Raw genomic sequence first — 15,000 nt, forward strand, 5'->3', positions numbered from 1 at the left:
GCGCGAGAGGGAGAGAGAAAAAGAGATAGTTTGAGACAGAGAAAGGGAGAGACAGAGAGAAAGAGAGAAAGAAAGAGAGAGAGTTTTAGAGTGAGATGAGCAGCTGAGGGGAATGAGAGAAGAGATGTAACATTTCAGCTCTGATTCTCCTCGTTGTGCATTGCTGGACTGTTGTACTGTATGTTTAAATTTCCTGGAGCAACTACTCACAGGAGAGAGCAGAGGAGAGGAAAGTTAATAACAGTGTTTCCTCGCTTTGTGTGTGTGTGTGTGTGTGTGTGTGTGTGTGTGTGAGAGAGAGAAGAAAGGAGAGGAGAGGAGACAAGCATGGTAGGAGGAGACGAGGGAATATCCATCAACAGCAAATACAACAGCATGAACCCACAGTGTGGGGATGATGATGATGATGATGCCGAGGGAGAGGAAGGTGTGAGGATGATGAAGGTGTGGGGATGAGCGTTTAGTTTACCTTGAGGATGCAGGGGATGATGGGTCCCACGTAGGGCGTGAACTTGTCCCCAAAAGTGAGCGGCAGGTAGATGAACATCATGATGTAGCCGTCGCGCACGTGAGACGCAATGTCCACCTTACTGGCCGTCTGGACCACGTCCGGCATCAACTTATCCAGCTTCTCCACGCCCAGCCCAGCGATGACCTCCGCCAGACCTGAGAAGAGGGGGGGGGGACAATAAACGACAATCATCCCACTACAAAATGAGCAGCCAAGACAGACAGATTACTGAAGAGGAGATAAACTTCATGGGTCCAGAGTTCAAAAATCACATCATACTTAATACCCTCATCTGCTGCCCTCTACTGGCCAGTGTGCACTCACAAGAGTCAGTGAACTGTCTCAGCAAATCAAAAGACAGAGCCCGGCAGCAGGGGGGTAATTCTCCCAGTTAAGTTACATACAGAACTACAGGAGCCATAGATCATTGGAAATGGGGTCTCCATACCCTATGTGTGTGTGAGTGTGAGTGTGAGTGCGAGTGCGAGTGTGAGTGTGAGTGTGAGTGTGAGTGTGAGTGTGAGTGTGAGTGTGAGTATGCCACTCTCACCCTGAGAGGCTTGAGAGTGGTGCCATACCCGGTTTGATATGCCTGTGTGAATGCAATTCTCACACTGAAACAGGAAGTGGTGTGTGAAGATGTGTGTGTGTGGTTCTCACCTTGTGATGCTCTGAAAGAGTGTTTCTGTGTGTGTGTGTGTGTGTGTGTGTGTGTGTGTGTCTCACCCAGTGCATCTCCAGAGTGGTCCACTGAGCTCTTCTCGTGTGTGTGGTGAATTATCTGTGTGTGTGTGTGTGTGTGTGTGTGTGTCTCACCCAGTGCATCTCCAGAGTGGTCCACTGAGCTCTTCTCGTGTGTGTGGTGAATTATCTGTGTGTGTGTGTGTGTGTGTGTGTGTGTGTGTGTGTGTGTGTGTGTGTGTGTGTCTCACCTTGTGCAGCCCCGGAGCGGTCCACTGAGCTCTGTTCGGACGCGAGCGTCTCCATGAGCCAGGGCAGCAGGTCGTCGAAGCAGGACTCGCCCATCCCCTTCACCATGGCGCCCAGAGCCTTCGCCGACACCGTACGCACCTGAGGAACACACCACCACCATCACACGTCAACGCCAACACCAGACATACACTACACCAACGGCTACATACATAACTACAGATGAGTTCATTTTTTATCTCACCGCCATGATGACGTTACATGTTTACGTGACGCATATTGCCTTACACACTCTAAATTAGTTCTCTGAATGCACGAGGCAAGTTCTAGTGAATTTCAGTGAAAAGTGACAATATAGAAAATATTAAATTGCATGATTACCTCCCTAAGTTTTAATAAACACATATCCAACAGTGCACTGAAGAGTTGAATCTCAAAGAGTGAATTCTCCTTTTTTTTCTCTCTCTCTCTCTCTCACTCTCACACACACACACACACACACCTCGGGCACTGGGTCCAGCAGAGAGGTTTTGAGTCCAGGGATGACACTAGGCAGGTATGGAGACAGGTCCTGTACACAGAGAGAGACCAGATGGAAACAGCATTAATACAATTCCTAACACAACACACACTCTAGGGACAAGAAATACTCTCTTTCCTTAATCTATAACTTTATGCTAATTTACTAAATCATAACCTCGCATCATATGCTGACGGTACACTTCACCTCTGTCTCCACAGTACATCAACATGCCGCACTACACAACACTATGCTAGGGTGCATCTCCCAAAACCATAGCTGCTAACCTGTTAGCAACTTAGTTGGTTGGCAATGGGAAATTGCATTTGCAACCAACAAATTTGCTAACAAACAAACTATGGTTTTGGGAAACACGGCTCTGTACGGGACTACCAGACTATAGAATAATAAAACAATATACAGTATATCAAATATATCAAATACAAAAGCTGAAAAAGCATAAACATGAAAAGATTCTCTCCCTCCTGTCCCACCTTCTGGTCGGTGAGGGAGTACATGTTGCCGATGATCTGGGCGGCCATCTTGCGCGTGTCGGTGGAGCGGTCCTGGAAGGCGCGCTGCACGATGGGCATGATGAGGGCCAGAGACGGCGCGTCGATGAAGTGGACGAACTTGGTCTCCAGCAGCGTCTGCAGGCAGTGGTGCGTCCTGTGGGAGGGGTCGGTCAGCGCGTCCAATAGGATCGGCGTGATCGCTGAGGGCGTAAAGGTGGAGGGGGGGGGGGGGGGGGACGATTAGTGACCACAATCAAGATGGTGGGAGATTCAGGATTTGGTAATATCACAGTCCATCAGATTCAGAAGAGGTGTGGGTTTCACACCTCTGGGTTCAAATTCCAATTTGAACAACAGGCAAAGCGCAAAGAGTGTGATACGTTGTTCTTCTCGTGTGTCTCTGTGTGCGTGTGTGTGAGTGTGTGCGAGAGAGAGAGAGAGAGAGAGAGAGTGAGTGACTGCATGAGTGAGTAAGAGAGTGTGAGTGTGAGTGTGGGTGTGAGTGTGAGTGTGAGTGTGAGTGTGAGTGTGAGTGTGAGTGTGAGTGTGAGTGTGAGTGTGAGTGTGAGTGTGAGTGTGAGTGTGACTAAAGTCGTCCTTCTCACCCTGGATCTCGGGGTTGCGGATGACGGAGCCGATCAGTCTCAGGGCCTGCTGTCCGGCCTTCTGGACCTTAACGTGCGAGTCGGTCAGCACCTCCGTGAGCTTGGGTACGATGCTGGGCAGACACGACGACAGCTGCTTAGGGGCGCAGAAGGCCATCGCACCCAGCAGCTCCACAGACCCTGGGGTCAAAGGGGTCAGAGAGAGGGAGAGTGAAATCATTATTGCCATTAATGTTATGGAATTAGCAATATAATTGTATTGATTTATTTTTCAAAATTTATTTGCATTACTGTAATAGCATTGCTCATTTGAACTGGACTGAGCACAGAGAAATAATGGGGGGGAGAGTAAGAGAGAGAGAGGGGGGGGAGAAGGAAGGGAGGGGGAATTAGAGAGAGAGAGAGAGAGAGAGAGAGAGAGAGAGAGAGAGAGTTAGGTGATAGGTAGCACCAACAGGACAGAAAGAGAGTCAAACAACAAAAAAAGGAAATTGAGAGAACCCATTCTGAAACAATTCTGGAAACATTTTGGATTGTGAGAGTGAAAACACTGCAAAAGTTGCACAGTGATGACATCACAATGCACAACACCACAGCTTGACCTCTGACCTGCTTTGGTCCTCCAGGACTCCTCCTCCAGCGCCACCAGCAGAGAGGGCAGCACCAGCTTCACCCCGTGGGCACTCAGGTTCCTCATGACCGCCTTGGCACAGTCATCTGCAGCCTGGACAGAGAGGGGGGGGGAGAGAGAGAGAGTGGGAGAGGGAGAGTAAGGAGGAGAGACAGAGAGGGAGGGAGGAGGGGGTAGGAGAAGAGCGAGAGAGAGAGAGGAAGAGGAGAGAGAGAAGAGGAGAGGAGTTAATGGGGGGACTGGGAGCATAGGAGAGCAGAAGCAACACTGTATGTGTGTGTGTGTGTGTGTGTTAGGAGGGAGGAGTGTAGTTACCTCTCTGACGTACTGGTTCCCGTCTCCGAAGCAGAGCAGCAGGTGAGGCAGCACGTGCACCACGTAGGGCTCAAACAGCTTCCCCAGCATGTTGCACAGCATCTCAAACGCAAACAGGGCACCTGCACACACACACACACACACTTTATTATCACACACACAGCATCTCAAAGACAAACAAAGCACCAGGGCAAAACATACACATAGAGCTTTCCCAGCATATTACACAACATTTCAGTGGAAAACAGAGCGCCTGGGAGAACACACACACACACACACACACATACACACACACAACTATCACACACAGAGCTTTCCCGGCATAGAGGCATAGAGAGAGCGAGAGAGAGAGAGAGAGAGAGAGAGGGCTAGAGAGAGACAGAGGAACACACAACATCAGTAACAGCATGCAAGACACTGCCGCTGCCTGCGGAGCGTCTGACCTTCTCTCCTCCTGAAGTTCTTCTTGTCCTGGATGGCGTCGGTCAGCGTGGTCATGATGTCCTGCTGCTTGAGCGACAGGATGCCCAGGCCCTTGACCAGTCCGGCGAGGCCGTAGGCGGCGCCCTTGCGCTCGGCGTACTTGTCGCTCTCCAGCAGCAGCTGCAGCAGCTTGCGCACCATGCCCCCCGCGTCCTCCTTGATGGCCGGCACCAGCGGCGGCAGGCAGCTCGCCACCGACTCTTGCACCTGGAGGGGTCAAAGGTCAACAGAGCGGGTTAAAGGTCAGCATGACCGTCATGCACCATTCCGGGTTGAAAACGCATCAGAATCTGAGAAATAATCACGTTATGCAGTCGGCTTATGACGGCTGCAGGTAGTGTGTAGAGAAAGAGAGAGAGAGAGAGTGAACATAAAAAATATGGTGAGAGAAAGGGAGAGCGAGTGATAGGGAGAGAAGGAGAGAGAGAGAAATGGAGAGACAGATGGAGCGAGAGTGATGGGTAGGAAGAAGAGAAAAGAAAAAGAGATGGCGAGAGCGAGGAACAGAGAAAGGGAGGCAGAATCAGGGGCCTCCTGCCGTACCTGTTGAGAGGGTGTGGAGAGTGCGGTGATGAGCTTGGCGACGATGGGCTTGACTTTGGGGTCACTCTTGTCCAGATGCTTGGCCAGCGAGCCCATGAGGATGACCACGCTCTGGCGTACGGAGTCGTAGCTCGCGTCCTGCGGCGCATCCTTCAGGAACTCCTCAAACACCGGCAGCAGCGAGTTCACATTGTCCTGGAAAACACACACACACACACACACAAAATACTCTTTAATTCTTTAAAAGGCGACACTGACCAGCGGCAAGCTTTCAAAATATGTGTCAATCTGGTTAAATAATCCAAGAGTGACGGAAAGACTGCTTTTTGGGCACCGTCACATTCATCCTCTGTTAGCTCTTTCCAGTGTGCTAGCTTGGACAGAGTGTGTGTGTGTGTGTGTGTGTGTGTGTGTGTGTGTGTGTGTGCATAAAGTGGGCTTCAGGGAGTGTATGGGGAGACCCTCTCTGAGTGCCACCTGTAGAGCTGCTGTATGCCTTTGCTGACACCACATACATGAACCACACATGAACGGGCAACACTGAAAGGCAACCAATTAGAACTGTGAGTGTGTGTGTGTGTCTGTGTATTACCTGTGTGTGTTACCTTGCCGTGTGTGTTGAGGGCAGACAGTACTGTGTGTGTGTGTGTGTGTGTGTGTGTGTGTGTGTGTGTGTGTGTATTACCTGTGTGTGTTACCTTGCAGTGTGTGTTGAGGGCAGACAGTACTGTGTGTGTGTGTGTGTGTGTGTGTGTGTGTGTGTGTGTGTGTGTGTGTTACCTTGCCGTGTGTGTTGAGGGCAGACAGTACTGTGTGTGTGTATATGTGTCTGTCTGTATGTGTGTGTGTGTGTGTGTGTGTGTGTGTGTGATACCTTGCCGTGTGTGTTGAGGGCAGACAGCGCAGCGTCCAGCATGCAGCGCCGGACCTCTGTGTGTCGGTCGTTCAGCGCGTCGGGCACGAAGAACAGGAAGAGCGGAGTGACCTGAGACTCGTCCAGATACTGGGCCAGCTTATTCAGCGCCAGGGCTATTCCACACCTGGAACACACACACACACACACACACACACAAAATACAGACACGTTACACACAGACACAGACACACACACAAATACAGACACGTCACACACACACACACAAATACAGATGCGACAGACGTCACACACACACACACAAATACAGACGCGTCACACACACACACACACACACACAAATACAGACACATCACACACACAAATACAGACACGTCACACACACACACAAATATACAGACAAGTTAGACGCACGCACGCACAGACACACACACACACACACAAAGAAAGGGGTCCAGCAAAGCACATGAGTGTGTGAAGTTGGCGTTACCTGGCTTCCCACTGGTCAGGAGGAGCTTCAGAGATGACACGTCCCAATGCATCCAGAACAGGAGGAGGTCTCTGGAACACACACACACACACACACACACACACACACACACACAGTTAGTACAATTGTGTGTCCCTAAGTTTAGTTTCTGGTAGTAGAGTTCCGTGAGCTGTTGTGTATATAGATGTATGTGAGTGAGTGTGTTGTGTGTTGCTTACGTATAGTTTCTGGTGGTAGAGCTCAGTGAGCTGTGTGTGTGTGTGTGTGTGTGTGTGCATAAAGTGGGCTTCAGGGAGTGTATGGGGAGACCCTCTCTGAGTGCCACCCGTAGAGCTGCTGTATGCCTTTGCTGACACCACATACATGAACCACACATGAACGGGCAACACTGAAAGGCAACCAATTAGAATTAGAATTGTATATATGTGTGTGTGTGTGTGTGTGTGTGTGTGTGTGTGTGTGTGTGTGTGTGTGTGTGTGTGTGTGTGTGTGTGTATGTGTGTGTGTGTGTGTGTGTGTGTGTGTGTGTGTGTCTGCGTGTGTCTGTGTGTGTCTGCGTGTGTCTGCGTGTGTGTGTGTGTGTGCGCGCGCGTCCCCTCACGTATAGCTTCTGGTGGTAGAGCTCGGTGAGCTGAGCGAGGACGGTGGGCGACTGGTCGCAGTACTCGCTGACGGCCGTGGACAAAGCCTCCGCCCCCGCCGAACGCACCGCCTCCTCGTGATGAGTCACGTCACCAATCAGCAGCGAGCACAGCTCAGGAACCAGCTCCAGACACAGAGACTCCCATATCCTGGAGAGAGAGAGGGGGGGGGGGGAGATGGAGAGAGAGGGAGAGAGGGGGGGGAGAGGGAGAGGGGGGGAGAAGGGGGGAGGAGGGAAGGAAGAAAGGAGAGGCAGGGTGAGAGAGATGGAGGGAGAGAAAAACAGAAAGAGAGAGAAAGGGAAGGAGAGAGAGATGAGGAAGGAAGGAAAGAGAAGGGTGTGAGGAAGAAGGGAAGAAAGGAAGGGGGGTGAGTGAGAGAAAGACAGAAAGAGAGAGTACAAAAGGTGAAAAGGATTGAGAGAGAAAGAGAGAACATTAGCGATTATGCCACGTGTTAGTATCACACACGTCACTGCTAGGGGCACAGACGTCAATCATAGCGAGAGGTCAGAGGTCAAGGGTCAAGAGGACTCACTTCTCAGCGAGAGCGCCCCCTTCCTCCTCCACGTCGAAGCGCGCCACCCAGAGTCGCCGCAGCACCTTCAACCCGTTAGGGTCAACGCTGTCCGTGGGCAACGCCATCTTCATCTCCAGCAGACCCTGGAGAGAGGGAGGGAGGGAGAGAGAGAGGGGGAGAGGGAGGGAGAGAGAGAGGGGGAGAGAGAGAGAGAGAGAGAGAGAGAGAGAGAGGGAGAGACGGAGAGAGGGCGAGAGGGAGAGATGGAGAGAGAGGGAGGGAGAGAGAGGGAGGAAGGGAGAGAGAGATTGAGAGGGGGGCAGACAGAAGGATAAAATCTAATTTGAATTCCGACAAAGACTGAAATGAGAAGACTTATGCAAAGTCAGATTGTGTGTGAGTGCGTGCGTATACACTGCCTGGCCAAAAAAAAAGGCCACAGCTTACGGCACACATTCTCACCCTGAATGCAGCGCCTCTAGCAGGGCCCCTAGCAGCATGTGTGTGTGTGTGTGTGTGTGTGTGTGTGTGTGTGTGTGTGTGTGTGTGTGTGTGTGCATAAAGTGGGCTTCAGGGAGTGTATGGGGAGACCCTCTCTGAGTGCCACCTGTAGAGCTGCTGTATGCCTTTGCTGACACCACATACATGAACCACCATGAACGGGCAACACTGAAAGGCAACTAATCAGAACTGTGTGTGTGTGTGTGTGTGTGTGTGTGTATATATATCTCTCACCCTGAGTGCCATGTCTCTGACGGGGAAGCAGGGGGACAGCAGGTCCCGAGCAGTGTGTGTGTGTGTGTGTGTGTGTGTGTGTGTGTCTATATCTCACCCTGAGTGCGGCGTCTCTAACGGGGAAGCATGGGGACAGCAGGGCTCCCAGCAGCACGTGTGTGTGTGTGTGTGTGTGTGGGTGTGTGTGTGTGTGTGTCTATATCTCACCCTGAGTGCGGCGTCTCTAACGGGGAAGCATGGGGACAGCAGGGCTCCCAGCAGCACGTCCACCTCTGGCTGCTCTGCCAGCGTACAGCCCTCCGCTCCTCCTGCACTCTCACACAGAGCCGTCAGGCAGCCCGACGCCAGCACCTAACACACACACACACACACACACACACACACACACACACACACACACACACACACACACACACAACAATAAACAAACAAAGTTACAAACAAAGAGAGAGAGTGAGAGTGAGAGAGTGAGTGAGTGAGAGAGAGTGAGAGAGTGAGAGAGAGTGAGAGTATGTATGTGTGAGCATGTGTGTGTACCTGCAAGCGGGGGATGGAGGTGCCAATAACTTTGGTGAGGAGCATCAGCATGGCCACTCTGGGGAGCAGCTCAGGTCCATCCTGGAGGAGACACACACACACACACACACATATGAGGTAATATCATACACAGTACACACACACAGTCATATCATACACACACGCACACACACACACACACACACACACACATACATACACATACACAGTGTTAGTGTACAATCCCAAAAAGCCCATTGTTGGGTTGATGAGCGTGTGATCCCATAAAAGCCCATTGTTGGGTTGATGACCGTGCGATCCCATAAAAGCCCATTGTTGGGTTGATGAGCGTGTGACCCCAAAAAAGCCCATTGTTGGGTTGATGAGTCGGGTGCGGTGGTGGTGGTGGTGGTTCCCTCACCTCGTCGATGAGATTGTCGGCGTCGTCTAGCTGGCTGCGGAGCTGTGCGTGCTGGTTGAGGACCTGCAGGGCGCGCGTCATCATGAACTCCGTCTCCTCGCTGGAGCCGCTGCTCTGACTCAGCACCGCCTGCAGCAGCGGGAAGCAGAAGGAGAACGCCGGCGCAGACAGAGGGTGGACCTCTGCTCAACACACACACACACACACACACACAAGGGGGAGGGACACACACACACGCATGGGACACACACACACACACACAAACACACACACACACAAAGGGTGGGACAAACACACAGGCAGAGAAACACACAATAAGTACTGATTAATTAACTGTTAATTAACTATTGATGACTACCATGATTGAAGAAAAGAACAATCTGTAGTACTCTATCTGTGTCTTTTCAGAATTAGGTGGTGTGTGTGTGTGTGTGTGTGTGTCACCAGTCTTGGTCTCCCTCACAGTATTTGTACTGTGTGTGTGTGTGTGTGTGTGTGTGTGTGCATAAAGTGGGCTTCAGGGAGTGTATGGGGAGATCCTCTCTGAGTGCCACTTGTAGAGCTGCTGTATGCCTTTGCTGACACCACATACATGAACCACCATGAACGGGCAACACTGAAAGGCAACCAATTAGACTGGAGTGTGAGTGTGAGTGTGTGTGTGTGTGTGTGTGTGTGTGTGTGTGTGTGTGTGTGTGTGTGTGTGTGTGTGTGGGTGTGGGTGTGGGTGTGGGTGTGTGTGTGTGTAACTCACCAGTCTTGCCCTCTCTCTGGGGCACAGTGTATGTGTACAGCATGAGTACAGTGCGTTGGGTGGCGGTGGTCAGCTCCTCCTCATCCCAGGCTGGGTCCAGCTCACACTCCGGCTTCAGCAGACGCAGGGTCACATGACCAACCAGGACCGCTGGTCCACGTAAACACACACACGCACAAAGAGAGAATAAGACCAGAGATACTTGCATAAAAAGGCTAACCTTTGATGCAATTATGCTACAGAAAATATGCTGTTTACATTAAAGGGACACTTCAACGATTAGCATTAAGCTTTGTATCTTAGAAAACCAGTCATGTTTTTGAATAGTCGTGCATCATTCCCTCAATTTGCCTTGAGATGGGAGAAATACGGATTTCAATGAAGACTATGAATAGGACTTCCTGCTTCCAATGATGTAAAATGATGATTTTTACATCATAAGCAGGAAGTCCAACATTGAACTCTGTATTTCTCCCATCTCAAGGCAAACTGAGGGAATGATGCACGACCATTCAAAAACATGACTGGTTTTCTAAAGATACATAGCTTAATGCTAATCGGTGAAGTGTCCCTTTAAGAGAATGTGAGTTTGTATGCACACTATGGTGTGTGTGTGTGTGTGTGTGTGTGTGTGTGTGCATAAAGTGGGCTTCAGGGAGTGTATGGGGAGACCCTCTCTGAGTGCCACCTGTAGAGCTGCTGTATGCCTTTGCTGACACCACATACATGAACCACCATGAACGGGCAACACTGAAAGGCAACCAATAAGACTGGTGTGTGTGTGTGTGTGTGTGTGTGTGTGGGAGCACATTTAATTATGTGTGAGCGTCTCTTACCCAGATTGTGCATGTCCTTGGGCATGAGGCTGACCCCTGTGTGTGTGTGTGTGTCTGTGTGTGTGTGTGTGTATGTGTGTGTGTGTGTGTGTGTCCCTTACCCAGGTTGCGCATATCCTTGGGCATGAGGCTGACCCCTGTGTGTGTGTGTGTGTGTGTGTGTGTGTGTGTGTGTGTGTGTGTGTGTGTGCGTGCGTGTGTGTGTGTGTGTGTGTGTGTCCCTTACCCAGGTTGCGCATGTCCTTGGGCATGAGGCTGACCCCTGTGTGTGTGTTTGTGTGTGTGTGTGTGTGTGTGTGTGTGTGTGTCTTACCCAGGTTGCGCATGTCCTTGGGCATGAGGCTGACCCCTGTGTGTGTGTGTGTGTGTGTGTGTGTGTGTCTCTTACCCAGGTTGCGCATGTCCTTGGGCATGAGGCTGACCCCTGTGTGTGTGTGTGTGTGTGTGTGTGTGTGTGTGTGTGTGTCTCTTACCCAGGTTGCGCATGTCCTTGGGCATGAGGCTGACCCCCATGTCCAGGAAGGCCTTGCGGAGGCGCGGAGCGGCCAGGGGGGAGTGGAGGAGGGGCAGCATGGCCTGCAGCACGCTCGGCAGTTGCCACGCCAACTGAGGGGGACGGCTGCTCAGCAGCGCCTCCAACAGGCCCACGTGGTACTGCAGCTCCATGTCCAGCTGAGAGGGGGAGAGGTGGAGAGAGAGATGGAGGGAGAGATGGAGGGAGAGAAGGAGGGAGAGGGTCAGTTACTGGCACAGTGGACGAGGAGAAACGTTCAGTGAGAAAGACAAGATCAGTGAGTAGTCCACATAAACACACACCCACAATAAGGCCAGAGATACTTGCATAAAAAGGCTTACGACCATATGATGTCATTATGCTGCTTACACTAAAAGAATATGAACTTTATATGTGCACTATATGAAAGTGGTGTGTGTGTGCATAAAGTGGGCTTCAGGGAGTGTATGGGGAGACCCTCTCTGAGTGCCACCTGTAGAGCTGCTGTATGCCTTTGCTGACACCACATACATGAACCACACATGAACGGGCAACACTGAAAGGCAACCAATTAGAACTGTGTGTGTGTGTGTGTGTGTGTGTCTGTGTATTACCTGTGTAACTTGGCAGGAAAGTGTTGAGTGTTGACCATAGAATGAATGTGTGTGAGTGAATCAGTGAGTGAGTGAGTGAGTGAGATATGTTCTGTGGAGTGTGTATGTGTGTGAGTGAGATATGTTCTATGGGGTGTGTGTGTGTGTGTGAGATGTTCTGTGGTGTGTGTGCGTGTGTGTGTGCGTGTGTGTGTGTGTGTGTGTGTGTGTACACGTGTGTGTGTCTTACCCCCTGCAGCCTCTTGCGGACGGCGGTCTCCTTCTCCAGCTGGTTCTGCATGATCTCCTTCTGCTTACTGGTGAGCTGCACCTCCTCCTTAATACCCTTCTTCTTCTTGATCTCCTGCAGGAGAGAGGGAGGAGAGAGAGAGGGGGAGAGAGAGAGCAAGAGGAGGGAAAAAACAGAGCGAGAGAACGAGAGAGAAGACAAGAAAGAGAGAGAAGGGTTGAGGGAGAGGAAGGTGTTGGATGATCGGACTCTGGACTGTGTGACTTCTCTATTTATTTGGGAAGATCAGTGTGTTTGCGGTCGTGTCCTGGGTGTGGACTGAGGCTCTGGTACTGAGCTGGTCTGCTAGGGGACGGAGTGTTTATGTTTGTGTGTTTGTTTGTTTGTTTGTTTGTTTGTGTGTTTGTGTTCTCACCTCCTGGAGCTCCAGCTCGATGATCTGCTCTTTGAAGGAGTAGGCCTTATTCTCACGCTTCATATTGCCCTTCTTAACACTCTCCTGCTGAGCACTGCACACACACACACAGAAAAGTTGCACATTCATGTGAGATGGTAAACATGTTTAGAAAGTCAGGCATATGCAGGCACTGATCTTGAGATGAGAAACAAACACAAGGATAAACATCCACACACACTTAAGTGAAATAGACTTCGATAACACTCTTCCTCTGACACACTCAGCCGCAATGGTTCAAACACACAACGCAAGACTGGAAACACACACTTAAACAGCAACACTTACACACTTACACACACACACACACACACACTCTTAAGTAGGGTTCAGACCAAAGATTCCCGACGAGTCGAGACGAGCCGCGACGTTCTAAAACCTTGCGACTGTGACTCAACATGTTTAATGCTCTGCGGCGGCTTGCAACTACGTGCAAATTCTAATTCACACGGTTGCAACTCAGTCTCATCTCATCGGGAATCTTCGGTGTGAATTGGGCTTTACTCACTAAGAGTGTCAGGGCTGCAGTTTATAGCATGCCTGGATGCCATTACAGACATCTGTATACTGATATGAATGTAGAACACACACACACACACACACACACACACACACACCTTTGGATGACGCTCTTGTCATAGAGCTCTCCCTCTGGCGTGTTCATAATGGCGTACTCGTCACGGGTGACCTGTCCCAGCGCAGGATTGGCCAGGCGCTTGATCACGTGATCCATGATGCGCGGGAGGAGTTTAGACGGAGAGAGAATGGAGAGAGAGCCAGCAGCATTCCGTACAGCCTACAGGGACAGAGGTGGAGCGTTAGAGCTGTCTGTGTGTGTGTGTGTGTGTGTGTGTGTGTGTGTGTGTGTGTGTGTGTGTGTGTGTGTACATAAAGTGGGCTTCAGGGAGTGTATGGGGAGACCCTCTCTGAGTGCCACCTGTAGAGCTGCTGTATGCCTTTGCTGACACCACATACATGAACCACCATGAACGGGCAACACTGAAAGGCAACCAATTAGAACTGTGTGTGTGTGTGTGTGTGTCTGTGTGTGTGTCTGTGTGTGTGTCTGTGTGTGAATCCAGTTGGAAATCCTTTCGGATTGTGACTGGCTACGAAAAATAATTATTTTGCTGTATTCTGTTCTGTACGTTTTGTTTTCCATCTTGTCCTCAGTTGTAAATCCAGCACACCCCCTCACATAACCCTGACAAGTGACATCTACTTTATTTTTCTTATTTAGAAAATGAACGGTACGTCCAACATCACTGAGCAGTCGTATTTTAATATAAATAATCGTGATTATAAAATTTGCCACAATCTTGGCTACTTCACACCTTTAAAGACAGGTGTGTATGCACTCTTAAAGATGTCAAATGACTAACTGTGTGTGTGTGTGTGCGTGTGTGTGTGTGTGTGTGCGCGTTACCTGTGTGTCTTCTGCGCTACCCTGCAGCAGAAGAGGCATGATGTCATCCAGGTGTGTGTCGATGAACTCTTTGGCGTTCAGGTTCATGCTGGACAGCAGGAGAGGCCACAGGTCGGAGCGTGCCACCACTGCAGGACACACACACACACACACACACACATTTTAACACACACCAGAACACACACACACACACACACACACACACACACATTTTAACACACACCAGAACAAACATATAGCCTGCCTCATTTGGCAGGTGCTAATTTCCATCCCTGACACAAACACACACACAATTTAAAACCCAACCAGTACACACATTCAGCCGCATTTGGCAGGTGCCAATTTCCATCCCTGACACACACACACGGCGACAAAATATGCACAGAAACACAGAGGAGCACTCACTGATGGAGGGTTGATGGGACACGATGAGGGCCTCCATGGCCAGCTTCTCTGTCTCCGAGGGGTCGTTCCACTGGCCAGCCACTGAGCAGATCACACTCAGCGCCTCCAGAAGGTTCCGCGGGGGAACGTAGGCCCGGCCCACCTCCGTCAGCTCGCCGGTGTCCGACAGCAGCGCGTCAGCGGGCAGAACCTGTGCGGAACCGGACAAACACATCTCATGAAGTGGACCGTTTTGTTTTCATTCATATGTAAACGTATGCTTTGGTTTAGACCAAGGTCCCAACGTCCCTCTGTGCAGTGTGTACAGCTGCCCCACACACACACACACACACACACACACACACACACACACACACACACACACAGTGTCTGCTTCAGTAAATCCCTCTCTCTCTCTCACCTTGTGTTTGGTGATGACGGCGCACAGTTCTCCCATGATGCCGTGCGCCAGGCCTGCCCCGCCCAGAGAGGAGAGCAGCTTCTTGATGCTCTGCTGAGCTCGTTTGCGTACGCGCCAGCTCCGTGACAACAGCGCCGCC

The 15,000-nt window shown here is 50.8% G+C and overlaps 1 protein-coding gene across 1 annotated transcript in view; it reads right to left on the reverse strand.

Annotated features, from left to right (window-relative positions):
• The window catches only part of gcn1 (GCN1 activator of EIF2AK4), a 40,607-nt gene that overhangs the window by 15,984 nt on the left and 9,623 nt on the right, over positions 1-15,000 (reverse strand). The window contains exons 18-41 of the mRNA XM_062543519.1: positions 14,862-15,000; positions 14,462-14,651; positions 14,057-14,184; positions 13,248-13,426; positions 12,592-12,685; positions 12,177-12,290; positions 11,314-11,512; positions 10,005-10,154; positions 9,251-9,432; positions 8,851-8,931; positions 8,521-8,664; positions 7,597-7,721; positions 7,019-7,208; positions 6,418-6,488; positions 5,928-6,093; positions 5,054-5,248; positions 4,471-4,717; positions 4,028-4,149; positions 3,691-3,805; positions 3,082-3,261; positions 2,456-2,676; positions 1,944-2,012; positions 1,444-1,582; positions 470-666 (exon numbers count right to left, since the gene is read on the reverse strand). The exon at positions 14,862-15,000 is cut by the window's right edge and continues 21 nt beyond it. Of these exons, the coding sequence (XP_062399503.1) occupies positions 470-666; positions 1,444-1,582; positions 1,944-2,012; positions 2,456-2,676; positions 3,082-3,261; positions 3,691-3,805; positions 4,028-4,149; positions 4,471-4,717; positions 5,054-5,248; positions 5,928-6,093; positions 6,418-6,488; positions 7,019-7,208; positions 7,597-7,721; positions 8,521-8,664; positions 8,851-8,931; positions 9,251-9,432; positions 10,005-10,154; positions 11,314-11,512; positions 12,177-12,290; positions 12,592-12,685; positions 13,248-13,426; positions 14,057-14,184; positions 14,462-14,651; positions 14,862-15,000 (3,637 nt within the window). The remainder of the gene's footprint in view (positions 1-469; positions 667-1,443; positions 1,583-1,943; positions 2,013-2,455; positions 2,677-3,081; positions 3,262-3,690; positions 3,806-4,027; positions 4,150-4,470; positions 4,718-5,053; positions 5,249-5,927; positions 6,094-6,417; positions 6,489-7,018; positions 7,209-7,596; positions 7,722-8,520; positions 8,665-8,850; positions 8,932-9,250; positions 9,433-10,004; positions 10,155-11,313; positions 11,513-12,176; positions 12,291-12,591; positions 12,686-13,247; positions 13,427-14,056; positions 14,185-14,461; positions 14,652-14,861) is intronic.

Source organism: Sardina pilchardus, chromosome 8, assembly GCF_963854185.1.
Source record: "Sardina pilchardus chromosome 8, fSarPil1.1, whole genome shotgun sequence".
NCBI classification, from domain to species: Eukaryota; Metazoa; Chordata; class Actinopteri; order Clupeiformes; family Clupeidae; genus Sardina; species Sardina pilchardus.